Source organism: Procambarus clarkii, chromosome 33, assembly GCF_040958095.1.
Source record: "Procambarus clarkii isolate CNS0578487 chromosome 33, FALCON_Pclarkii_2.0, whole genome shotgun sequence".
In the NCBI taxonomy this organism is placed as follows: Eukaryota; Metazoa; Arthropoda; class Malacostraca; order Decapoda; family Cambaridae; genus Procambarus; species Procambarus clarkii.
The window spans coordinates 37,361,058-37,387,984 of NC_091182.1; the positions used below are offsets into that span (position 1 = coordinate 37,361,058).

General features: G+C 47.7%; 1 protein-coding gene across 1 annotated transcript in view; it reads left to right on the plus strand.

Annotated features, from left to right (window-relative positions):
• Etl1 (SWI/SNF-related, matrix-associated actin-dependent regulator of chromatin, subfamily a, containing DEAD/H box 1) overlaps positions 1 to 26,927 on the plus strand; it is a 226,228-nt gene that overhangs the window by 39,206 nt on the left and 160,095 nt on the right. Inside the window, exons 5-6 of the mRNA XM_045753686.2 lie at positions 1,560 to 1,942; positions 25,788 to 25,970. Of these exons, the coding sequence (XP_045609642.2) occupies positions 1,560 to 1,942; positions 25,788 to 25,970 (566 nt within the window). The remainder of the gene's footprint in view (positions 1 to 1,559; positions 1,943 to 25,787; positions 25,971 to 26,927) is intronic.

Below are 26,927 nucleotides of genomic sequence, written 5' to 3' on the forward strand. Positions count from 1 at the left end.
TCATGCTCCTCCTGAGCCGTCTTGGTCTCTTGACAAGTTGTTGGTGTTTTTTTCCCTCTCCAATTCATGGTTGTTACTTTGGTTCTGGATAATATTTTATGGCAATACTTTTATTGGCTCTCATTTTTGGCTGCAGGGGTTGACAGAGTTCATGCTTTTCTCCAGAGGTGGATGGGGTTCAGTTCTTTTGACCCTGGTGGGCAGTTTATTTGTCTGCAGCCTTCTCCTTTCCTGGCAAAGAATGAGTCAGCTGGCTTCAAGTGGGATCTTTTGATAATTGATGCTTGGTTGGTCCAGCAAGGTTGGTGTATCATTTGCTGTGTTGAATGTGTTGCAATGCTCATATCTTTCAGGTTGACTACAGTATCATCAAAGCTAGCCACTTTGCAGTCTACCCTTGTTGGTAAATATATACTGCTTTAGTTGCCTTTTTTCTCCAACATGTTGTGGGGGCTCAAGGGTTTTTGAGGCCTAACATGGTCTTGGCAGCCCAGTATTTGGTCAGTGTTTCTGGTCCTAGTCACTCTTGTATCGCACTGTGCTGGGATCATCGACTCGCTGTCTCTTCTTTGACCTAGAACATGCTGTTTCTCCACCTCCATGGCAAGAACCTTGTTTGCCTTTTTCTCTTCGGTTTGTTGGCTTCAGGGAGCCATAAATGGGCTCCTCCCAGGAAACTAATGTTTAACGTAATAAAATGCCTCGCTCCCTTCCTTCAAAGTTTGTCAGTTCATTCTGCATCAGCTCCGGACTGACTTTGGAGCCAGCTAGGAGTTCTGGGCTGTCTGATGGTGGATGTTGGTACTAACACGTTCTAATTTGGTTTCAAGTGAATCACTTGTTCTGGTTGGATCATTCGTGTAATCGTTAGGCTATTTTGATACTTCATTTTCTATAAACCTTGCAGTTGTCCTGTAAAGCTTTGCCGACTTTCTGGATGCTTTCCCAGTGAGGGATGATAATAGTCCTCTCCGATTATCTGTGGGGGTGGGGTCAGGTTATGGCTCTGGTCTCTGGTGAGCCAAACAGGGACTACTGCAGCTGATGTCGCCCAGTAGTGGGGAGCTACCACAGGGGTCACATCACCGTGTCACTACCAGAAAGAGCCATTTACCTACATTCAGTGCTGATTTTTTGTTAATAACATAAGATCATAAATACGAATTGAGGAAGCTGCAGAAGTTCTATTGACTCATAAGAGGCTGCTTCTGTTTATTGTATATCCAACCAAATCCATTTATATATTTGTCTATCCTATGTATGAAATGATTCATTGATATTATGTTATGTATGTTATGTTATGTATCCCACATCTCATGTTACCTGGTAAATTGTTCTATTAATAGACAACCCTGTTTGTATACCAGTAATTACCCAAGTCTCTCCTGAATCTAAACTTATCCTATTGATATCCATTGTCTTGTGTTCTATTTTATGTTGATACAGTATTTTTAAGATCTGATTTTTAAGGTTAAAATCTGATACGGGTTAAGGACGTTAATACATAATAGTTATGAGAATGAAATTCTGTGAATAATTTTTTGTCTTTTTTTATGCAGATCTGAGTGGAGACACAAGCTCTGTATCGCTGAGAAATTTTAAAAAACATTTGAATGATTCGAATAACAAGTCCACAGTGAGAACAGCCAGTACTAGCTTACCTTATAAGAAGAACATTGTTGTGAAAGCATCTGAAGTCGTAACTCATTCTACATTATCCAAACCCGTTTTTGTTGATGCTCCAAGTCCAGATTCAAAGGATGATGACGATGAAGATAGTAATGAGGAATCCTCTAATTCTGATGATGAATCATCGTCTGACAGCCCCTTGGGTGGCATGTCTATGAAACTGCTGATCAACAAGACATCACCTTCAAAGGTGTCCGTAAATTGCTCCGATGTTGAACAAGATAGCCAGGACAGCCCAGTCATCCGAACAAAGGTACGCTATTTTTTAAACACACTATGATAAGTATTTTAGCTAGTTTTTATATTCCATTTTATAACATTTTCAATGCAGTACAAAAATTGCTCCAATAAAAAGTTGTCTGGGTGGGACAAGCAGTTGATGACAAAAAAAAAGTAAATTCTGTGAATGGAAACTGAAGGGTGAATGAGTGGCAAGAAAGAGTAAGCATGATAAGAGTAAAATATGTACATGATCAGAATAAAATCAGCATTGAATGTAATGAAACGCTCTTTATTCGTAGCTACTTCTATAGATCTGAATATTTCAATCCACGCCAGGCTTTTGCGAGTCATTGTACGCCTGCTGGGAACCAGAAGCCAAAGCCTGCCTACTTATAGAGTGGCACCTGGAGCAGGGGGATTCTAGATCATCATATGTGTCATGTTCAAGAAAAGGCCACCAGAAGGGTGGCAAGCCAAAGAAGACAATCAGCAATGTAATTAAAGCTTAGACATTGAGAAAAATGAGACCCCGAAATGAACGAACCATCTTGTGCTGAAGCAATTCAGTTGTTAATTACAACTATATGCCACCAAGTGATCTTGTGCCCAGCTAGTTAATCCCTCAACAAGACAACCTCAGTCATTTATCAAGTAAGACATAAATGGAAACACCTGAAAAGGAAAGGAAGGGTCCAAGGTCCAACAAGGGCCCATCAGAAAGAGGCATTTTATTACATTCATCACAGGTTTTCTGGAAGGGCACCTATAGTGGCTCCTTGTTGGTGTCACCTTGGAGAACAAGACAAAAAAACGGGATGCCCACCAGGGAACTGAGGAGACCTGCAGAAAGTAACCCCAGTGAAAGAGGGAATAAGTGATGAGTCAATCGCCCCAAAGCCACACAAGCTCGGTTTGAACCAGGACTGTTCACTAAGAATTTGATTGTACTTCAAGGTAGATTGCAGACTGGTTGAACTTGACACTGCAGACGACCTGAGGTTAACGAGTCCTATAATAATGGACTAGGGACATCGGGTCCATAAACTGTATCTCCTGCATACCACCAGTGGCATTGAGGTATTGTGGGATGACATCAACTGGGCATAAGAAATGATACACCCCTGGCCAAACCAATCAAGCATCAATAACTAAAGAACTCCTCCAGAAATCCCCCATCTCATTATTGGTAAGAAAAGGACACAAGGACCAAAGGAACAAATTCTCAGCTTCTGGATGAGAGCATGAAGCTCCCCAACCTGATAGCCAAAAGCAAGGGCCAGCAAATTCAGAGCCATGAAACAGCACTCCTGGACTAATGGGGCAGCAGACAACCAAGGTGAGGAAAGAAAACCCAAAACCTTGTCTAAAGACCAAGATGGCTCAGGAGGAGCATCAGCAGGCTGGAGACGAAAAAATGGCCAAGACAAAAGTGAAATGGAACCAATAAAATGATGACACTGAGTGCCAAAAACAGTGGCTGCACCAAATCCAAATGATAGAGGCAACAGTATTCAGCTTGAGAAGTCAATTTACAAATGCCCACAACAAAAATGTCAGGACGACTGGAACAGAGACTAAGGACAAGCAACAAGCAACAAGCAACAAACCAAGGACCAAGGACAAGCAACAGGGAGCCGGTCGGCCGAGCGGACAGCACGCTGGACTTGTGATCCTGTGGTCCCGGGTTCGATCCCGGGCGCCGGCGAGAAACACTGGGCAGAGTTTCTTTCACCCTATGCCCCTGTTACCTAGCAGTAAAATAGGTACCTGGGTGTTAGTCAGCTGTCACGGGCTGCTTCCTGAGGGTGGAGGCCTGGTCGAGGACCGGGCCGCGGGGACACTAAAGCCCCAAAATCATCTCAAGATAACCTCAAGAATATTTTTCCATTTGAACATAAAACCAGCGTTGAATGTAATGAAACGCCATTTTCTGGGTGAGCCCCGGAGGCTCCCTGGAGCTTATCGGGCTAATGTGTGTTATGTTAGACCGGGACATTAGCTAAGGAGTTCAGACCTACCAGGGACCAGCGCCAGAACCTGGCCCCTTCAGAGAGGTTTCAGGGAGCAATGGCCCTGGAAAACCCCATATGGTTGGGAGTTTTCCTTATCTGCCATCGACCGGGGTTAGGCACCCAGAAAGGTAGGCGTAACAAAACAAACCCCACATGGTAAGAAACTACAACAAAAACCGAACAGAGAGGTAGAAAACTCCCTACAATCCCAAGGAAACAAGCAAACAAGCAAACATCACACTTTACTGCCGCGCCGATGGTCCGCGCAGCCCTCCCCACCCCGGGAGGGGGAGGGGGGAGCCCCGGACCTACCGCGCCGGCTGCCAAGCTCCAGTTCGGAAGCTAAGCTTCAACCAACGCGAAAAAACCGCCGACCGGTGGGAGGGAGGGTTTCCAGGGAGCCTCCGGGGCTCACCCAGAAAATGGCGTTTCATTACATTCAACGCTGGTTTTCTGTGGGGAGCCCCTACGGCTCCCTGGAGCTTCATACCCAAAGAGAAGGAAAAGAAAGGGCTAACCCGGGAGGCGGCCGCCACAAACTCTGCAACGCAAAGCCAAGACAACCGGTCGCAAACCTGCGACCCAAGGCAACAAGAACGCCCAAGAACAGACGCACATATGGATGGGCGGCCAAAAACCTGTGCGACCCACAATTCCCTGCGCCCGAAATGAGCCCGAGACGTCACCAACACAGCAGCAATTGCTGCAAACGTCTGAACAGCACGGGCGCAAAGACAGACCGCAGTAAGAAGGAAAACACTGCGGACGACCCGGTAAACCCGAGCCCTGAAAACAGGGAACGAAGGAACCGGATCAACCACAGCGCATCCCCAGGCACGGTACGCCGGCAACAGCAAAAAGCACAACTGGACAACACAGGACGCACCCCCCGGCCAAACCAAACAAGTACCAATACCCCAAGAACCCCTCCGGAAAGCAGCCGTCTCGACCGTCGCCAGGACAGAGAAAGGCTGCACACCAATAAAGCTACCACCAGTACCAAAGAGGAGGAAACTGAAACCGAAGGGGCTACCACAAACTGAGGGGAAGAGAAGAAGGCACCCGGAACAAGGACCAGGATGGCTCGGGCGACTCATGAGCAGGCCGGAGGGGAAACAAAACGCGAGAAGACGTAATAAACATCATACAGTCTCCAAGACGAAGCTCGCAGGTGAGACACCGTCAACAAAGCCACCTGAACACCATAGAGATGGCGATACCTGCGTCAAAATACCAGACGCGAAGAGCCAAAGAGAAGGCCGAACCAGTCACGGACAGGACCGATGCGGCCTGCTGAAAGAGGCGAAGCCTCAGGAAAAACGCCCCGGGTACGGACACCTATCAAGCAGCGTCTGAAAAGAAGGCCGGGCCGGCCACAGTGGAACCATAAGGACTGTTCTCGTGGGAATGGGCTGCAACCGAGCCAGAACCCGAAGCAACAGCTGGACCGGGAGAAGAGGTACAGGTACCCCCCACCTCGACCAGGCCTGCCGAAAGCCTCCACCGTGAAGTCCTCGCAGGTGGGAAGGGCGCCACAAAACGGGCGACGCCTAGACCACGCCGACCCGAAGACGTCCATGGCCAGGAGTCCATAAGCCCAACAGAGCCAACAAAACGAATCGGCGACGACTGGCCAACCCACGAAGAGGAATGAACCGAGACAGCTGTCCACCAGGACGCAGGACACACCCCGGACACGAACCACACGGTTAACCAAACCCCCTGTGGTTCCGGCAAGAACCACCAGAGAACAGTCCAAACAGAGCTGAATGGTAGAGTACCTAGTGACCCAAACCCTCCGAAGCGCAAACCAGACAGCCATGAACACCTGAACCGGGCTGTGAGCCCGACGGACAGACAGACTCCATCAACCTCGGCCGACCTGGTGAGCACTGTTCACAAAGCCCCAGCCGAGAGACGACCCGTCCGTGAACACATCGAGCGAAGGCTCGGGGAGCCGCCAAGGCACGGAACCCCGAAAACCCCAAAGAGGAAGCTGGTGACGCAGCACCAACACCAGATCCCCAGAGGAACCCAAGGAATGCAAGAGGCGGAAGTGGAGTCTCCGTAGGAACCAACCGACGCCGGAGCCAAACCCGACTCCGCGGGCAGACAAGCACGCCGAAGCGCAAACTCCCGCACAACCGCCCAAGCAACCGCTGAGCAACCCGGGACCCCCTCCTGAACAGCCAAAGGCGGGACCACAGCCACAGTAACACTTCTGGAGGGAAGACAATGAGGGGCCCAAGAGCCTGAAACAAGGCCCAGGACCGAACCCGGGACGGAAACAGAAGGTAAAACCTCCAGATCACCAGGAAACCAAACCCAGCGATCTGGAAAGAACCATCCCCTGGCGAGCAGACAAGCGGACTGACTGGGAGCCCACTCCAGCCAGTCGTCGAGGTAGGCCAGACACCGAATCTCAGACGCAGACAGGGCACTAAAATCCGGTAAAGATGCAAAGAGTATACAAAGTGCCCTTCACAAAATAGGGAATGCAATAAAAACAGCAAACCTGAAGCCCCACCACCAAAGCATTGTATGACAATCATATGAAGACATATTATGACATATGACAATCATTATATGACAATATGACAATTATAAGCAAAGCATTATATGACAGAGTGCTGGGAAGACGGGACACCACGAGAGTAGCTCTCATCCTGTAACTACACTTAGGTAAGTACACATAGGTAATTACCCACCGTGCTAGCCCCAGAAAAACTGGAGAGGAACGTGCCAAGAAGTGACCTGGAGGTCCAGGTCCACCATCCATGCACCCGGCCCTAACAGAATCCGAACAGGAGACAACAGTCCTCCGAGCAGGGCAGAGGATCCAGGGCGCAGACGGAAGTAGTCCAGAAGAACTGCAGACTGGAAAAGCTCATGACTGCAAAGAGCAGACGGGAAAAGCTCATGACTGCAAAGAGCAGACGGGAAGCCCAGAAGGATGGGGCGGATCGACCACGCCCCACGCACCCACGAAGAGGAAATGACGAAGCGCAGGGAAGAAGCCCACCCCGCCAGCTCTGAACCCCCCCCAAGGGGGAGAAGCCGTCCTCCGACGCCAGCAGAGGCCGGAAGACAACCCAAAGCGCCCACCAACAGCGGGACCAAGCGAGAGGCAACAGAGCAAGCTGCTCCCCCAGCGCCCAGTCAACAGAGAAGGGAACAGAACCCCTTCAGAAGGAAAAAGTACACTACCGAAGTCATGAGGAGAGACTATGGGAATGAAACCACACTTCGCTGAAAGAGGAAGTGAGGGGAGACCTGATCACCACATACAAGATACCCAAGGGAATCGACAGGGTTGAGAAGGACAGGCTATGTAACACAAGGGGTACACGCACTAGGGGACACAGGTGGAAACTGAGTACCCAAAAGAGCCACAGATAGAATTAGTTTTTTTTTTTTTTTTTTTTTTTTTTTTTTTTTTTTTTGTCGAGTGTCAGAATGGGAACGGGAAAGCACTAAGAAGTAATGTGGCGACTCCTCACACAAGTAACGAGGCTGACCCCCATACAATGTCACATGTAGACATGACAGAGCCCAAGAGGCACAGGAACCGATACACCTGTTGACGGACGGTTGAGAGGCAGGACCAAGGAGCCAGAGCTCAACCCCCACAAGCACAACTAGGTGAGGACATATATTGTAAAAGCACAAGCCGCCGACTAGTGGCAAAGAGCACTACGCCGGCCAGGCAAAGAAGGCACAAAACTGCATCAAAAGGCCCACCTCGACAGCAAAACCACAAAGTCCCAGCACAACCACACATGTGCCAAGACCCAAAAAGCTCAGTCTGCAAGCCAGGAAGACCCCGGAACCCCAAAAGGCAGAACCGGGTCACACGAGGAAACAAAGTCCCCTGAACCCACAAAAGGGGGCCCAAGAGGAAGAAACCTCCAGAACGAAACCAAGGAACCCAAAGGAACCCAGAATCGAACCAGGGGGAGCCCAAACCACCACATTTGCCGGCGGAGAACACCACTAAAAGGCAAAGCACAGACCCCAGCAGAACGCCCTGGGAAAACGGTCCCAACAGACCGAAAACCGAGGGGCAAGGTGTGGGAGCAAGCATACCAGCCAGGGGCACTGAGCCTAAACCCAGAGGCTCAGACCCAAAATCAACACCCAAACGTTCCCAGAGGAACAGGCAACGGCAAGAAAACACCAGAAAAACAAAGAAACGACAACAGGAGAACAAAAACCCTGCAAATTTTTTGAAAACTCACCAGAGACGCTCGCTCGCACACCCAGACGCATGTAAACAAACCGCAATGCCGCCCTGGTGGCCATGCCGTGAAACCGGCAGACGAAAATGGCCGCCAGCAGGGGCTGTGACTGACGCTTAATACACAAAAACACGCCAGCAAATGTGGGAAGCTAGCAGACTGGAAGGGCGAAAAATGACGCCCAACAGCAGAAAAACCCCTGAAGGGGCAAAACCGCCCCAGAACTGCTAGCAGGCAACCCCCACAGCCCCGGGAACCAACAACAGAGGCCCCGGGGCAGAGCCGTCCTCCAAGCCCTCCGCCCTTAAAAAAAAGCAAGAGCCCATGGGAAAGGCAACAAGAAAGGGCCGCTGGTAAGACCCAGAAGCCTTGGCAGGAGGCACAGGCTCAAACCTCCGTCCCCAACCCGAACGGGGCATCCCCCGAAAACCGCCCGAGTCTCTGCCGCAACTGAACCCCGCCCCGACCCCGAAACCCGCAGACGGTCCGGAGCCGAGAACATGGAGAGAAAGGGGCGAGCAGCACCTAACCAAACGGGGCGGCCACGGGCATTCGAGTGGGAAACCAACCTAGCATGTTGCAGCAACCTAACCTAGCTTGCAACACGGATGCCGCCTGTACTCTGAACAGTAATAACATCAGGAGAGTACTGGAGAACAAGCAGAGAATCACTCGCAAGACTCCGGGTCAAGGTGTCGGTGACCCAACAGGCAGCATGACGGAGGTAAAAATGGCGACTGTCACCCGGAGACAAGGGAACAGCAACCAACGATCCCGTTCAAGACGGTTTGGAACCCGAAGACACATTCAATGGTCCCCCGAGCCCAGACAGGGGTTTCCAGGGCCCGTAGGGTAACAACTACGGGAAGCCCGGGCAAGGTGTTGCTAACCGGTTAAGAAACCCAAACATAACAAGAGGGTAGATTATAGCACTGAAAACCCGTGAGACGTGTACAAGCACGGGGGCCTAGCAGAGGGCCGCCAAACACTACCAGTGGAACTATAACCACCTTAGGCAGACCCCCACCAGGCAAGAAAATGAAAAACAAAAGAAAAACCCCGCAAAAGTACACCGTCTCCAGAGGCAACAGAAACCGGCCGCCGCTTAGGTGGCAGGCTGCGCAACACCTTGACGCCCTAACCAGCACAATACCAATCCCTACCCAGGGCCAAACAAGGGCCCCAAGCCCCAGCTGGCCCCAAGGGCGAGGCAAATGCCGAGCAGCAAGAACCTCTACGGGAATGGTTCCCGAACGCCCCAGGGAAGATAACCCTGTAACGCAAGGGCAGTACTCACAGGGCGCTTAGGGAAGTCAGCCACTAAGCACATGCAGCCCCGGCACTGATGAAGTACTCCTGGCCACCGCACACCACAACACACGGCAGTGAACGCCACACAAGGCAAACACCGCCAAGGAAACTGAGGCCAGAGAAGCGTCAATCCCGGTTGACATTAGCGAACGAACTGGAGCTTGGCAGTTGGCGCGGTAGGTCCGGGGCTCCCCCCTCCCCCTCCCGGGGTGGGGAGGGCTGCGCGGACGATCGGCGCGGCAGTAAAGTGTGATGTTTGCTTGTTTGCTTGTTTCCTTGGGATTGTAGGGAGTTTTCTACCTCTCTGTTCGGTTTTTGTTGTAGTTTCTTACCATGTGGGGTTTGTTTTGTTACGCCTACCTTTCTGGGTGCCTAACCCCGGTCGATGGCAGATAAGGAAAACTCCCAACCATATGGGGTTTTCCAGGGCCATTGCTCCCTGAAACCTCTCTGAAGGGGCCAGGTTCTGGCGCTGGTCCCTGGTAGGTCTGAACTCCTTAGCTAATGTCCCGGTCTAACATAACACACATTAGCCCGATAAGCTCCAGGGAGCCGTAGGGGCTCCCCACAGAAAAGTTGTTATTATATATCTTGCAATGCGTCCCAAGAAAGCCAGTGGTAAGATTCAACCTAAGAAAATAATTGTGAGTAGAGGATGTCCCTTCCTCATTAAGAAAATGTGTGAAGTATGGGAAGAACTGCAAAGATTTGTTGAAAAAACTCGCCCAGGTAAAGCTGTAGCAGGCCTTTTAGAGCATTGACGTTTTAAATGACAATGTGATGTCTTGCTACAGACAAGTGTTAAAATGTAGGGAAAAACAAGTGTCTTTAGACAGATTCTTAGTAAGACAAGCAAGCAGTGAGCCACAAGCAGGTCCTAGTGGTATGCAGGCAAAATGTGCCAGAGACTGCACACCGGAGAAGTCCTCACTGCCTGATGTTATAATGGAAGGGGTGACTCCCCTTCCAAACAGTAACACCTCTCCTCCCCCCCCCCCTTCCTCACCATTTTCCATACGCCAACAGCAGTCATCAGCAAGGATAAGTAATAACTTGAACATAGTTTTGTGGTATAGATTTCGATGAATTAGGTATAAAATTTTGTTTGAAGTGAGGTTTTTGGGTAGTCAGGAATGGATTAATTCATTTCCCATTATTTCTTATGGGGAAATTAGCTTTGGTTTACGAGTTTACGGGTTACGAGAAGTCTCCAGGAACAGATTAAACTCTTAAACCGAGATACCCCTGTACTGGGAACTAGTTAAGGGGCTGTAAGTGATGTCCCAGAATACATGAAGGGATTTTGATAAAAATAGTATTGTCTTAAGAAAAATTTCTTGTCTCAGAATTTGAGACAAGAAATAAGTGTTAATGAATGAAAAATCTGAATTAGAAAAGTTGGTATTCCAAAACATAAGAATGTCAACAAAAGATGGCCACCACCACGGGGAAGGTAAACACACCAACAAATGAATGTTTTGATAGATTCTCAGCACAAGTTCTAATGAAAGGTGGTTTTCTTGGCAGGTTAGTGATTATTGAGAACATGCTAAAGAATTATAAAGAAAAGGCAATTAAATTAGAACAAGAAAGTAAAGGTCTCAAGATTGAGTTGTGTAATTTAAAAGGAAGTATTTTCCAGCAAGGTAATGAAATTAGCACTATGACTGATAAGGTAAGGATACAGGAGGCACACATCAAGGAACTAGTGAAAGATAATGAGGCATGGAAAGTGAAGAGTGGTGAATTTGAAGAAATAAACAAGAAAATAGACTCATATGGTAAACAAGTCCAAGGAACCCTGAGGGCTAACACTGAGTTTAGCAAGGATATGCAAAGAGAAACTTCATTGACAACTTACATGAGGAGGTTAATAAAGAACTGGAAAAGTACAAAGAGGAAATAAAGAGACGTATGAACAAGTTGTAAAAAAGAAAGAGACGATCAAGAAAGTGTGTTTGGAAGTCAAAAACAGAAATGACCAACAAGAAGCAGAAATAAGGCAAGCAGTTAGAAAAGAACTGGTTACCAACAGTAAACTAGTACAGAACACTGCAGATAGAAGTAAGTCCATAATAATCTTTGGGTGTTTGGAAAAGGAAATATCTATGGTGGACAGAGTAGCAGAAGAGATGAAAATCATAGAGAAAATAGTAGGTTTAGGAGAGGGCCTCACATCAAAAGAAATGTCTGATTTTAGGAGGATAGGGAAAATATGAGAAAGACAAGAATTGCCATTTATGGGTGACATTTAACCCCTAAACAGCGCTAATTGTATATACTGTATACAATTTTGGTATCAAGTCTAACTACCTGCACGGTGCACATCGTATATATACATTTTAAAGTACTGTGTAAGATTTAGCACTATCGCTGGCCTGGCGGGCGACCTGCCACACACCTCAAGGTAGGCCATGTCTTGCCCGAGAGCTCGCTACCACACACAAATGTTTACTCTTTTTCAGCTTTCTCACCTCAATTTTCATGGTACGTCGTTCAATTTGGTATCAAATTGTTCACAGTACAATACTGTGCTTATAATTTGCTTATAAGAGCATATAAGTCTCACTTTTCTATACTGTACAGTGGTACCTTCATTTTCGAATTAATCCATTCCCAGAGATGGTAAGTAAACCGAAAGTTTGTGAGCCGAAATGAATTTTCCCATAAAAAATGGTGTAAATTTATTAAATCCGTTCCACACCCCCAAAAATATTAACAAAAATATATTTTATACATGCTACTAATTTTTTTTACTACATTATGTATATCTTACCTTTATTGATGACTCTTGTTGGGTTATGGAAGACTATAAGGAGGGGACTAAGGGGACTTTTATAAGACTATAAAAACACACATTTTTTATTATTTTTCCCGTGATCAGTGAACACAAATTAACAGGTTAGGAAGAAAAAATAATTTTTTTTTTTCAAAATGACATGCGCCTGTGGGGATGACAGGATATTAAACCCCGAGCATGTTAAGGGTTAAGCAAATGCAAGTCTCTGATCCACACATGTATATTTTGCAACTGTATAAACCCAAGAAGGGTGTGAGAGAGAGACTGATCTTGTGTTTGTCCGCGTGTTGTGATCCCGCTGGTTGGTTGCCTCTCCTCTGCCGTTTTCCCTAAACTCTGCTGTGTTGCAGGGAGTACAGTATCCACTCGATTTAACGGCCAATATGGGGCTGTACCCTGGTCGTTATTTCAGGAGCTCTGGTATTTCCAAAGTTAAGTGTCGGTAATTTTTCAAGTAACATTCAGGTAAGATATATTTTGTACAGACAGCCACTGGGTCCACCACTCTAGTGCCTTCTACCCTGTGACCCTTCTACCCCCTCCCCTCTCCAGACGACAAAGTCCCTCCATGAATCGGGCAGGATGGTGCACGGTGTGTCCAATGCGAGTAGTGTGACCCTTCATGTTGATGTTGCCATCGCTGTTGTCCATGCCTTAATCTGCGGGTGCTGGAAGGCTTGGATCTGGAGGTGTTACCGGTAGATGAAAAAAATCAGTAGGTACATCTTCAGGAAGAAGGTCTGCCTATGGTGGGGATTCAGTTTGTTGGTTTGGGTATCAGACCACCTCCACAGCAGCAGCTGGGGCCTGCACTGCTGGCATGGCATCGAAATGTGCTGTTTTCGCCTGATCGATTCAAACCACCACTTCAGCACCCCTACAGTCGATAGTAATGGTTTTCGGAGTTCTCAACAGCACCCAGGAAGGTCCCGCGTATGGCTGCTGTAGCCGCCAATGCACCGCGTCTACTCGCAGAAACATGTGGCTAGCAAAGAGAATGTCCTGGAGGTATGTAGATAATGTGTGTGTAGATGGGTGACGGAGCGGCGTAGGGCGAATCTGCGACATCGCCCTCCGAAGCTGCTTCATGAAGTCTGACCTGTCCATCAGCTTATTGTATGGTGTTGGAGTGATCAGATCACCAGGAATCACCATATCACCAGGATCAGATTGGAACCATATACCAGATCAGCCGCTGAGAACCCACTGTCCTCTTCAGTTGCTGAACGGATGCCAAGGAGTACCAAAGGAAGGTTGTCAATTCATGAAGACGGGTCTGGTTGTGCCCTTAGAGCCACCTTCAGTTGGCGGTGAAACTGTTCAACCATCCCCTTAGCCTGAGGATGGTAGGCCATAGTTAGATTGTGTGTGGTACTAAGGAACTGCAAGAGTTCTCTCCACAAATGTGACTCAAATTGTCGACCTTGGTCAGTAACAATTGTTGCAGGGGGATCCAAAACGGGAGACCCACCCATGAAGGAAAGCCCGAGCTTTCCGGAAGACACATTCAATGGTCCACCGAGCCCAGACAGGGGGTTTCCAGGGCCCGTAGACTGACTGCTATGGGAAGCCCGGGCAAGGTGTTGCTAACCGATTAAGAAACCCAAATATTACAAGAGGGAAGAGGATAGCACTGAAAACCCCTGCGACGTGTACAATCAGGGGGCCTAGCAGAGGGCCGCCAAACACTACCAGTGGAACTATAGCCACACTAGGCAGACCCCCACCAGGCATGAAAATAAACAAAAGAAAACCCCCCGCAAAAGTACACCGTCTCCAGAGGCAACAGAAACCAGCCGCCGCTCAGGTGGCAGGCTGCGCAACACCTTGACGCCCTAACCAGCACAATACCAATCCCTACCCAGGGCCAAACAAGGGCCCCAAGCCCCAGCTGGCCCCAAGGGCGAGGCAAATGCCGAGCAGCAAGAACCTCTACGGGAATGGTTCCCGAACGCCCCAGGGAAGATAACCCTGTTACGCAAGGGCAGTACTCACAGGGCGCTTAGGGAAGTCAGCCACTAAGCACATGCAGCCCCGGCACTGATGAAGTACTCTTGGCCACCGCACAACACAACACACGGCAGTGAACGCCACACAAGGCAAACACCGCCTAGGAAACTGAGGCCAGAGAAGCATCTATCCCGGTTGATATTAGCTTACGAACTGAAGCTTGGCAGCCGGCGCGGTAGGTCCAGGGCTCCACCCTACCCCTCACGGGGCGGGGAGGGCTGCACGGACGATCGGCGCGGCAGTAAAGTGTGATGTTAGGTTGTTTCCGTGTGATTGTAGGGAGTTTCTACCTCTCTGTTCGGTTTTTTGTTGTAGTTTTTTACCATGTGGGGTTTATTTTGTTATGCCTAACTTTCTGGGTGCCTAACCCCGGTCGATGGCAGATAAGGAAAACCCCAACCACAAAGGGTGTTTTCCAGGGCCATTGCTCCCTGAAACCTCTCTGAAGGGGCCAGGTTCTGGCGCTGGTCCCTGGTATGTCTGAACTCCTTAGCTAATGTCCCTGTCTAATATAGCATACATTAGCCTGATAAGCTCCAGGGAGCCTCCGGGGCTCACCCAGAAAATGGCGTTTCATTACATTCAATGCTGGTTTTTTCTATATATCTGCTAAGGTTCCTGCACTCAAGAATGTCTGGAATATTAACTGGAGTGGAATGCTCAGCTCAGTTGTACATTCTCACTGCACCCAAGGTGAAACTCCATCTGGTCCAACTCTTTTATTTCATCCTAGCCCCATCAGTAATTATTCCACTTTGTCTTGAGATATCTATATGGTGCCTCATTGGTGTTTTCTGGAATTGGCATTGGGTCCGGCTCTACGAAATCCTCATTTTGTACAAACTCTCTTTGGAACTGTTCATTTAGAGTTTCACACATTTTTTCATTCTCAGTGAACCTGTTTCCCAATCTAAATCTCTGAATTTTATCCTTTACATGCAGCTTGCTTTTAATGAATTTATAGAAAAGGCCTGGATTTATTTTTCATTTGTCTACTACCCTTTCTCAAAGTTCTTTTCTGCCTCTCTCTTCACTGCACTGTATTTGTTTGTTGCTTGCTTGCAGTGCTTGTATGTTTCCATCCCAAGTGACTGCGCAGGACTTTTTAATTCTGATATATACAGATGAGCACCTAAGTGATAAATGTGTTCTCACGTATTTTCATATGGGCCTCCCATATGGGAGGCTGTTAGGGGTCCTAACAGCTGAGTGGACAGCACTTCGGATTCGTAGTCCTGAGGTTCCGGGTTCGATCCCCGGTAGAGGCGGAAACAAAATGAGCAGACTTTCTTTCACCCTGATGTTCCTGTTCATCTAGCAGTAAGTAGGTAACTGGGAGTTAGACAGATTCTACAGGCTGCTTCCTAGGGGTGTGTATCAAAAAGAAGGCCAGGTCGAGGACCGGGCCGCGGGGACGTGAAACCCTGAAATCATCTTGAGATAACCTCAAGATAACCTATAAATGTAATAACCTCAAGATAACCTATAAATGTAGTATTTCAGTCACAGTTGTAAAAGTTTATTTTCTGAGGGGAGCTCCTATGGCTTCCTGGAGCTTATTGGGCTAATGTATGTTATATTAGACCAGGACATTAGCTATGGAGTTCAGACCTACCAGGGGACCATGAGCCAGAATCTGGCCCCTTCAGAGAGGTTTCAGGGAGCAATGGCCCTTATTTGCCATCGACCGGGGTTAGACACCTAGAAAGGTAGGCATAACAAAACAAACCCCACATGGTAAGAAACTGATTTATGCTGCATAAACATAATCTCACTCCACAAATTTTCTTGTCAACTACATTTACAAAACGCTGTTCTTAAATGGAAATCCTGCTCTGGAACTCTCCCTGGACAGATGTAATAGGACCCATTATCACCACACCAGAAATAAATATCTCTTTGATATCCCCACAGTCAAACTTAATCTGTGTAAACACTCTATGCAAATAAAGGGACCCAGTCTATGGATCTCACTCCCTAATGAATTGAAAAGCTGTCCCACTTTTGCGTTATTCAAAAACAAAACTAAAAAGTTCCTAATTTCATCTTCATAGTTTCTTACCTTTTGCTTTAAAATTGCACTGTATCTATTGCTACCCAATCTTTATGTACCCAATCGGAACATCTTTACTATTGTGATCATTGCTGTCTTCTTATATGTGCTATCAATCAAGCTGTCAGTGTAATCAATGAAAGCTTTAATATACCAATGTGCTTTAATATACTTACTAATCTCTCTCATCTCATTTTTTTCTTGCAATGTATCTGTTATCATTTTATTAAATCTGCTAGAATTTACCTGCTTAAAATTACCTGTTAGATTAAGGACCTGCCCTAAACGCTGCACGTACTAGTGGCTTTACAAGATTGTAAATACTATGCTATGTATTTGCACAAACTCAATGTACCTTCTTGTATATAAATAAATAAATAAAAATAAACTAACAACAAAAACCGAACAGAGCGGTAGAACTCCCTACAATCCCAAGGAAACAAGCAAACGTAACACACTACTGCCGCACTGCTAGTCCGCGCAGCCCTCCCCTTTCCGAGATTAGGAGGGGGGCCCCCCGGACCTCACCGCGCTGGCTGCAATGCACTTCGGTTCGTAAGCTAGTGTCAACCGCGACAAACGCTTCTCTGGCCTCAGTTTCCTAGGCGGTGTTTGCCTTCGTGGCGCTCACTGCTGTGTTTTTGTGTTGTGCGGTGGCCAGGTGTTCCTCATCAGTACCGGGGCTGCATGCGCTTAGGGGCTTCCTTCTCTAAGCGCCCTGTGGGTACTGCCCCTGCGTGACAGGGTTATCTTCCCCTTGGGCATTCGGGAACCATTTCCATAGAAGTTCTTGCTGCTCGGTATTTGCCTCGCCCTTGGGGCCAGCTAGGGTTTGGGGCCCTTGTTTTGCCTTAGGTAGGGACTGATATTGTGCTGCTTAGTGCATTAGTAAACACTTTGGCGTACCCAGCGCGCCACCCCTCAACTATGCGATTTGGGTCCCAGCGTTTTACGGGAGCGCGCGTTAATTCTGAAAAGTGTATACTCTCTTCAACTTTGTCACCTCAATTCTTGTCCTACGAGATTAAATTTGGTATCATTGTGTTCGCAATAGAATTCTCTACAGAACTAAATGCATATAAACTCCAAAAGCCCGGCTAATTACCCGCAGCAAACAGAGAAAGTACGAACGAGTTACCCAGGAGCACGCAAAAGCGATGAAATGTGTTCACTCTTTTCAATCTGGTCACCTCAGTTTTCGTCCTAGGTCTTTCATTTTGGTATCAATGGGTTCGCAATAGAATTCTCTAGAGGAATATTAGCATATACAGTAAAATAAAAAACCTGGTCACGCTCCACCCGCCGACGAGTTGAAGACTGGCCACGCGTTAACCGCGAGTGAGCGCCCAGACGCTTTCCAGCTACAGTCCCAATTCCTGCCCACAAATGTTTAGTATTTAGTATTTTAGTATATTTAGTATTATAGTTTAGTATTTTTTGTGTAGTAGCTGTACATCACATAAGCATTGTAGATAGCCATTTGCATAATATAGAAGGCCATTTTCTTCGTCCATTTGTGAGTTTTCCTTATGAAGTGATAATATTTGATCATTTGGTCAAAGTGATCAACACCTTTCATATTTGTATTGTAGTCACAGATTGCATTTGGCTTGTTGACAGTAACCAAACGGTCCCCCAAAAATCGGATAAAAACCTGATTTTTGGTGACTATTTTAGTGGACGACGCAGCATGGCGTCATGCCCGTGATTACCGACAGTAAACAGATGACGCAGCATTGCGTCATGCCCGGGCGAAAGTGTTAAGGTGTTGTGCGACCTGCTACCTATGCGGCGACCGGTTCCTGTTGCCTCTGGGGACGGTGTACTTTTGCAGGGTTTTTCTTTTGTTTTTATTTTCATTTGCCTGGTGAGGGTCTGCCTAGTGTGGCTATAGTTCCACTGGTAGTGTTTGGTAGCCCTCTACTAGGCCCCCGTAATTGTACATGTCGCAGGGGTTTTCAGTGTTGGCATCTACCTTTTGTTAGCTTGGGTGTTAACCGGTTAGCAACACCTTGCCCGGGCTTCCGTAGCAGTCAGCCTACGGGCCCTGGAAAACCCTGTCGGGGCTCGGTGGACCATTGGAAGTGTCTTCCGGGTTCCATCCCGTCTTGTGTGGGTTCGTAGGTTGCTGTGCCACTTTTACCTCTGTCATGCTGCCTGTTGGGTCACTGACACCTTGACCCGGAGTCTTGCAAGTTGTGTTCTCTGCTTGTTCTCCTGTGCTCTCCCAATGTCCTTACTGTTCAGAGTACCGACGGCGTCCTCATTGCAAGCTCGGTTTAGGTTGCTGCAACGTGCTAGGTTGGTTCCCCACCCGGAGGCCCCGGGGCCACCCTGTTTTGGTTAGCCCCTTCCCTCCCTGTTCCCGGCTTCTGACCGTCTGCGGGTGTAGAGGTGAGGCCGGGTTTAGTTGGTGCCGAGACTCGGGCAGTTTCGGGGGCTGCCCTGTTCAGGTTGGGGATGGAGATTTTCGAGCCTGTTCCTCCTGTCCAAGGAACAGGCAGGAGGTCTTACTGGGTCTTACAAGCAGCCTTTTCTTCGCTACCTTTCCCCTGGACTCTTCCTTTTCTTTAAGGGCAGAGGGCGTGGAGGACAGCTCTGCCTCGGGGCATATGTTGCGGGTTCACGGGGCTGTGGGGGATGCCCGCTAGCAGTTCTGGGGCTGTTTGCTCCTGCCTGGGTCTTCTGCTTCTGGGCAGGGTTTTTCGTCCCTCTAGTCTGCTTGCTTCCCACATTTGCTGGCGTGTTTTCGGCTCTGTTGCATTGGTCACAGCTCCTTGGTTTGGTGGCCATTTTCTTTCTGTGGATTACTTCCCTGCTTGGCCACCAGCAGAGCTGCGGTTTGTTTACCGGTGCCTAGGTGTGCGAGCTAGTGTTTAGGGTGAGTTTTTCACCTCCTTTCAGGTGTTTTATACTCATGTTACCATTTTTTTGTTTTTTTCTGGGTGTGTTCTGCCTGTCTTTTTGTTCCTCTGGGAACGCTTGGGTGTTGATTTTTACACCAGTTTTTGCGTTTTCTGTCTTTTTGGACCTGGCTCCTCGGGTTTGGGCTACATGTCCCTGTCTGTTTATGCTTGCTCCCACACCTTGTTCCTCATTTTTTGGTCCATTTTGCCCGTTTCCCTGGGGGGTTATGTCTGGTTGCTGTGCCTTGCCCTTTCTGATTTCCGCCGGCAAATGTGGTAGTTTGGGCTCCCCCGGGTTCGATTCCAGGTTCCTTTGGGTTCTTTGGTTTCGTTCCGGAGTTTTTTCCCTCTTGGGCCTCCTTTTGTGGGTGCAGGCCGTTTGTTACTTCGTGTGTGACTCGGTTCTGCCTTCTGGGATTCCGGGGTCTTCCTGGCTTGCAGGCTGATCTTTTTGGATCTTGGCACGTGTTGTGGTCGTGCCGGGGCCTTGGGTTTTTGTTATAGAGGGGGGCCTTTTGGTGCAGTTTTTGTGTCTTCTTGGTGCCTTCTTCATCTGGCCGGCGTGGTGCTCTCTACCCACTTGTCGGCGGCTTGTCTTTTTCTTTATTTTTTTTATATTTTTTTTTATTTTCATGTGTATATATGTGTATGCATATATATATATATGTGTTTGTGTGTGTGTGTATTTATATATATACATATATATACATTTTCTTTCAGAAGGGGCTTCGTTCCCTTCGTTGTTGACGGGGCGCTGGGGGGGGGGGGGGCAGCTTGCTCTGTTGGCTCTTGCTTAGTCCCACAGTTTGTGGGCGTTTTTGGTTGTCTTCTGGCCTCTGGTGGTGTCGGGTGGCTTCTTCCCTTTTGGGGGGTTCGGGGCAGGCGGGGTGGGCTTCTTCCCCTGTGCTTCATCATGTCCTCTTGGTGTGGGTGCATTTGGACGTGGTTGATCTGCCCCATCCTTCCGGAGTTCCTGCCTGTTCTCATACAGACACGGGACTTTGCGGATCTGTGGTTCTTCTGGACTTGTTCAGTCTGCGCCCTGGATTCTTTGCCCTCTTCGGAAGATTGTTGTCTCCGGTCTGGCTTCTGTTGGGGCCAGATGCCTGGATGGTTTCCCTGGACCTCCGGGTCACTTCTTGGCACGTTCCTCACCAGGGTTCTGGGACTGGCATAGATGGTGGTGGGGCTTCAGACTTGCCACTTTTGTTGCCATCCCTGGTTTGTAATTGGCACTTAGCGATGACTGGCTGGTGTGGGCTCCCAGTTGGTCCACTTGTCTGCTCACCAGGGGAGTGGTTCTTTCCAGATAGCCGGGTTCAGGTTCCTGGTGATCTGGAGGCCGTTCCATCTGGTTCTGTCCCGGGTTTGGACCTGGCTGGGTCTTGTTTAGGACTCTTGGACCGCTTCTTTGTCTCTGCCTCCAGAGGCATTGCTTCAACTGCAGTCCCGCCTTCGTCTGTTTCTGAGGGGGGTCCCGAATCACTTGGCGATTGCTCGAGTGGTTGTGCGGGAGTCTGAACTTTGCCGTGCTAGTCTGCCTACCGGGTTGAGTTTGGCTTCAGCGTCTATTTTGGTTCCTTCGGGACTTCCCTTCCACCTCTCTCGCGATCGTTGGGTTCTTTCTCCGGGGATCTTGTGTTGGTACTGCGTCGCCGGCTTCCTCTTTGGGGTTTTCGGGGTTCCGTGCCTTGGAGCCTCCCTGAGCCCTCGCTTGATGTGTTCACGGACGGGTAGTCTCTCGGCTGGGGCTTTGTGACCAGTGCTCACCAGGCCGGCCGGGAACGGTAGGGTCCGTTGTCCGTTGTTGTGCTCATAGCACAGTTCGGGAGTTCGCAGCTATCTGGTTTGCGCTTCGGAAGGTTCGGGTCACTCGGGGCTCTACCATCCGGCTCCATTTGGACTGTTCTCCGGTGGTTCATTGCAGGAACCACAGGAGTTCTCTTCAGTCCTTGCCTCTTTGGGGTTGGTCCCTTCAAGTGGCTCTTCCGTTGGATTCTCGGGGTTTGGCTTTCCGTGTGTTTCATGTCCGGGGATGTGTCCTACATCCTGGCGGACAGCCTGTCTAGATTCATTTCTCTGTTCACTGATTGCCCGGTCGTCGCCGCCTCGTTTTGTTGGCTCTGCCGGACGTATGGACTCCCGGACATGGGACATCTTCGCATCAGCGGGCTTTTGGCGTCTCCCATTTGGCGCCCTTCCTCGCTTGCGAGGCGTTCAGGGTGGATGCCTTTCAGCAGGACTGGTCGAGGTGGAGTTAGGTGTACCTCTTTCCCCGGTCCAGCTGTTGCTTTGGGTTCTGGCTCGGTTGGAGTCCTTCCCAAGGAGAGTAGTCCTCGGTGGCTGGCCCAGCTTTGTTTTCAGACGTGTTGCTTCATCGGTGTCCAAACCTGGGGAGTTTCCCACGGCTCTGCCTCTTTCGGCAGGTCAGACCGATCTGGTAATTACCTAAGTGTAATTACCTAAGTGTAGTTACAGGATGAGAGCTATGCTCGTGGTGTCCTGTCTTCCCAGCACTCATTGTCATATAACGCTTTGAAACTACTGACGGTCTTGGCCTCCACCACCTTCTTCCCTAACTTGTTCCAACCGTCTACCACTCTGTTTACGAAAGTGAATTTTCTTATATTTCTTCGGCATCTGTGTTTAGCTAGTTTATATCTATGACCTCTTGTTCTTAAAGTTCCAGGTCTCAGGAAATCTTCTCTATCGATTTTATCAATTCCTGTTACTATTTTGTATGTAGTGATCATATCACCTCTTTTTCTTCTGTCTTCTAGTTTTGGCATATTTAATGCCTCTAACCTCTCCTCGTAGCTCTTGCCCTTCAGTTCTGGGAGCCACTTAGTAGCATGTCTTTGCACCTTTTCCAGTTTGTTGATGTGCTTCTTAAGATATGGGCACCACACAACTGCTGCATATTCTAGCTTTGGCCTAACAAAAGTCGTGAACAATTTCTTTAGTATATCGCCATCCATGTATTTAAAAGCAATTCTGAAGTTAGAAAGCGTGGCATAGGCTCCTCGCACAATATTCTTTATGTGGTCCTCGGGTGATAGTTTTCTATCTAGAACCACCCCTAGATCTCTTTCTTTATCAGAATTCTTTAAAGATTTCTCACATAATATATAGGTTGTGTGGGGTCTATGTTCTCCTATTCCACATTCCATAACATGGCATTTATTAACATTAAATTCCATTTGCCAAGTGGCACTCCATGTACTTATTTTGTCCAGGTCGTCTTGAAGGGCATGACAATCATCTAAGTTTCTTATCCTTCCTATTATCTTAGCATCATCAGCAAACATGTTTATATAATTCTGTATACCAACTGGTAGATCATTTATGTAGACAATAAACATCACTGGTGCAAGAACTGAACCCTGTGGTACTCCACTTGTGACATTTCTCCAGTCCGATACATTGCCTCTGATCACAGCCCTCATTTTTCTATCAGTCAGAAAATTTTTCATCCATGTTAGAAGCGGACCTGTCACTCCTCCAATATTTTCCAGTTTCCAGGACAACCTCTTATGTGGAACTCTGTCGAAAGCCTTTTTTAGGTCCAGATAGATGCAGTCAACCCAACCATCTCTTTCCTGTAATATCTCTGTTGCTCGATCATAGAAACTGAGTAAATTCGATACACAGGATCTTCCAGATCGAAAACCATACTGTCTGTCTGATATTATATCATTTCTCTCCAGGTGTTCTACCCATTTAGTTTTAATTATTTTTTCCAATATTTTGACTATTACACTTGTCAATGATACCGGTCTATAATTAAGGGGGTCTTCCCTGCTTCCACTTTTGTAAATTGGAACTATGTTAGCCTTTTTCCACACATCAGCTACAACTCCTGTATACAGGGATGCCTGAAAAATCAGTTGAAGAGAAATGCTGAGCTCAGGTGCACATTCTCTCAGAACCCATGGTGAAACTCCATCTGGACCAACTGCTTTGTTCTTATTTAGCTCCTTGAGCATTTTTTCCACTTCGTCTCTATACACCTCTATGTGCTCTATGTTGTTCTCTGGAATTCTTATTGTATCTGGTTCCCTGAAGATTTCATTTGGAACAAACACACTTTGGAACTTTTCGTTTAATGTTTCACACATTTCCTTTTCATTTTCCGTGAATCTATTTCCCATTTTCAACCTCTGAATATTATCCTTTACCTGCAATTTGTTGTTTATGAATTTATAGAACAGACCTTGTTCTGTTTTACATTTGTTTGCAATCCCTTTTTCAAAATTTCTTTCTGCCTCTCTCCTCACTGCCGTGTAGATGTTTCTCGCATCTTTGTATCGCTGGTATGTTTGGGGGTTCGGCCTCTTCCTGTATTGATTCCATTTTTGTGTCTTTTGATCTCTGGCCCTCTCGCACTTTCTGTTGAACCAATCCTGTTTCCTAGTTCTGCTTCTCTGTTTTGGAATAAATTTTTTTGTGCCTTTATCATATATTTCACAAAACCTGACATACATCTCATTCACTTCCTTGCCTAGCAACAAGTCTGTCCAATTATACTCACTAAAAAATTTTCTAAGGTTGCCATAATGTCCTCTCCTAAAGTCAGGTTTTTCATTTGCATCGACCGTCATATTTTCTTCCAGATTATAACGCATTGGATACTTTATTCCCAAAAAGACATGGTCACTTTTACCCAAGGGAGGAAGATACTGAATGTCAAATATTTCTTCCTCCTTCCTGGTAAATATCAAATCTAGCATGGAGGGGACGTCCCCTTCCCTCATCCTCGTAGCTTGTTTAACATGTTGATACAAGAATGTTTCCAGGATGAGGTCTACAAATTTACAAGTCCAGAAATCTTCTGTTTTAGCTTCACATGCTTCCCAGTCTTTCACATGCTTGGTACGTGGCTGGTTCGGCCTTCTCCTTGGCTCTTCGCATCTGGTCTTTTGACTCGTGTGTGTCACCATCTCTATGGTGATCAGGTCGCTTCGTTGATTGTGTCTCATCTGCGAGCTTCATCGCGGCGACAGTATGAAGTTTCCTGGCAATTCTATTCGCAATTTTTTTGCTCTTTGTAGGCTTTCTTCTCTTTCGCATCGGGTTGTCTTGTCCTTTCTTGGCTTTCTGGACCGTTATTTGGTGCTTCTTACTGTCGCCTCATATCGTGCGACGTTGAGGGAGCCCCTCCAGCTGGTGTTCGAGGTGGACGTCGCATCCGCCCCATTCCATACGCTTTCTCGTGTTTTGTTTCACCTCCGGCCTGTTCATGTGCCGCCTGAGCCATCCTGGTCCTTAGTCAGGATGCTCTCTTATCTTTCCTCTCTTCGGTTTGTGGTAGCCCTTTTGCTTCAACGTTTATTTATCAAAGGTCCAATTTTGTTGGCATTGGCCTCTGGGGATGGGGTTGGAGAGCTTCCGGCTCTCCTCCGGCGCAGGGGTTTTCGCTCTTTTGGTTCTGGTGGTAGGTTTGTACGTTTGCAGCCTTCTCCGTCTTTTCTGGTGAAGGCCGAGACGGCTGCTTTCCGGAGGGGTTTTTGGGGTTTTGATGCTTGGTTGGTTCAGCCGGGGGGTGCGTCATGTGTTGTGGCTGGTTGTGGCGCTTCGCCGTTACCTACGTGCCATGGCTGGAGATGTGCTTTGGGATAATCTGGTTTCCCTCGTTCCCTGTTCCAGGTCTCAGGTCTCCCAGGTCGGCCGCAGAGTTATTAAGTCCAGCCAGCCTGCGCCTGTGCCATTGGGACATATCCAGCTTTCACTGCCGTGTTTGGTAACATGTCTTGGGCTCATTTCGGGCACAGGGATTTGGAGGTCGTACAGGTTCCTGGCTGCCCGTTATTTGGTGAGCATGTCTGCTCTTGGGCGTTCTTGTGTTGCTTTAAGTCGCAGGTTGCAGCCTGTTGTCTTAACTTAACCTGAGTCTGTGGCGGCCGCCTCCCGGGTCAGCCCTTTCTTTTCTCTTTGGGTATGAAGCTCCAGGGAGCCATAGGAGCTCCCCTCAGAAAACCAGTGTTGAATGAAATGAAACACCATTTTCTGGGTGAGCCCCGGAGGCTCCCTGGCAACCCTCCCTCCCACCAGTCGGCGTTATTTTTGTTTTTTTCACGTTGAAGCTTTGCTTCCGAACTGGAGTGCTTTGCAGCCGGCGCAGTGAGGTCCGGGGTTCTCCCTCCCCTAGAGAGGGGAGGGGAGGGCTGCACAGACGAGCGGCCCGGCAATAGTGTGTTACATTTGCTTGTTTCCTTGGGATTGTAGGGAGTTCTACCTCTGTTTGGTTTTTGTTGTTAGTTTTTTACCATGTGGGGTTTGTTTTGTTATGCCTACCTTTCTGGGTGTCTAACCCCGGTCGATGGCAGATAAGGAAAAACCCCAATCACAGGGGGGGTTTTCCAGGGCCATTGCTCCCTGAAACTTCTCTGAAGGGGCCAGGTTCTGGCTCATGGTCCCTGGTAGGTTTAAACTCCTTAGCTAATGTCCCGGTCTAATATAACGTACATTAGCCTGATAAGCTCCAGGGAGCCTCCAGGGCTTCTCCAGAAAATGATGTTTCATTCAACGATGTTTTTTTTATTTCAGGTTGCCAAGCGCGTGCGATTTTTGGCATCTAGTGATGAGGATGAAGACCTTATACCTCCAGCTAAGAAACAGCAGCTAAATGGTCATGATAGTGCCTCAGAAGACTCAAGTATGCCGGATGAGGGTATTATTGAAAAGTTTATAGATATGTGGGAAAAGGTCTATCCATTTGTAGATAAAATGGTGAGTTGGTATTATTGTTTTACTTGCATATGTGTACTTGTATTATTGTATATAACTAAATAGACAAAATAATCCAGTTGCCATCATCTACTTCAACTATTATTGTTTTCTTATAATAGTAATAATAATAAGTGGTACTATTACATAGTATTATTATATATTATTATTTATTATTATTATTATTATTATTATTATTATTCTGATTATTATAGATAACCATTGAAGCCATTTTACCACTAAACCTGGGTATTCCCATACACCTGTGGCTTAACCACTTAATTAACAGCACCAACTGAGTATTCTCGGTCGGTGGGAAACTTCGCCAACCGAGAAAACACTTCTTGAGGTTATCTTGAGATGATTTCGGGGCTTTAGTGTCCCCGCGGCCCGGTCCTCGACCAGGCCTCCACCCCCAGGAAGCAGCCCGTGACAGCTGACTAACACCCAGGTACCTATTCACTGCTAGGTAACAGGGGCATGCAGGGTGAAAGAAACTTTGCCCATTTGTTTCTGCCTCGTGCGGGAATCGAACCCGCGCCACAGAATTACGAGTCCTGCGCGCTATCCACCAGGCTACGAGGCCCCTAACTTACAGTACTTTATTTTTTCGTACCCATTGTAAATGTGTGCGAGGTTAGATGTTTATGAAATGAACTCTTAGGACCTCCAGTGAGAGGCAGCCATCGTAGAAAAAATTCCCAGAATGCCTTAGAGCTGCTGGCTGGGTTAGTACTGAGTGAGCAACCATGGATGGCGCACGCGCCTCTGGCTCCCAAACACTTGTCCGAAGCAGTGTTGAAAGATCGCGCTCTGTCTGTGAAATTCAAACCTTATTGTTTGAAGAACATAAGGGCCATAATATTGTTGAAGCTAGGTGCAATAAGGACCTAACACAAAGGTCAGATGCAAGTAATACAGCACCTATGAGGATGATACAGCGAGCGTATCCAGTTGTAG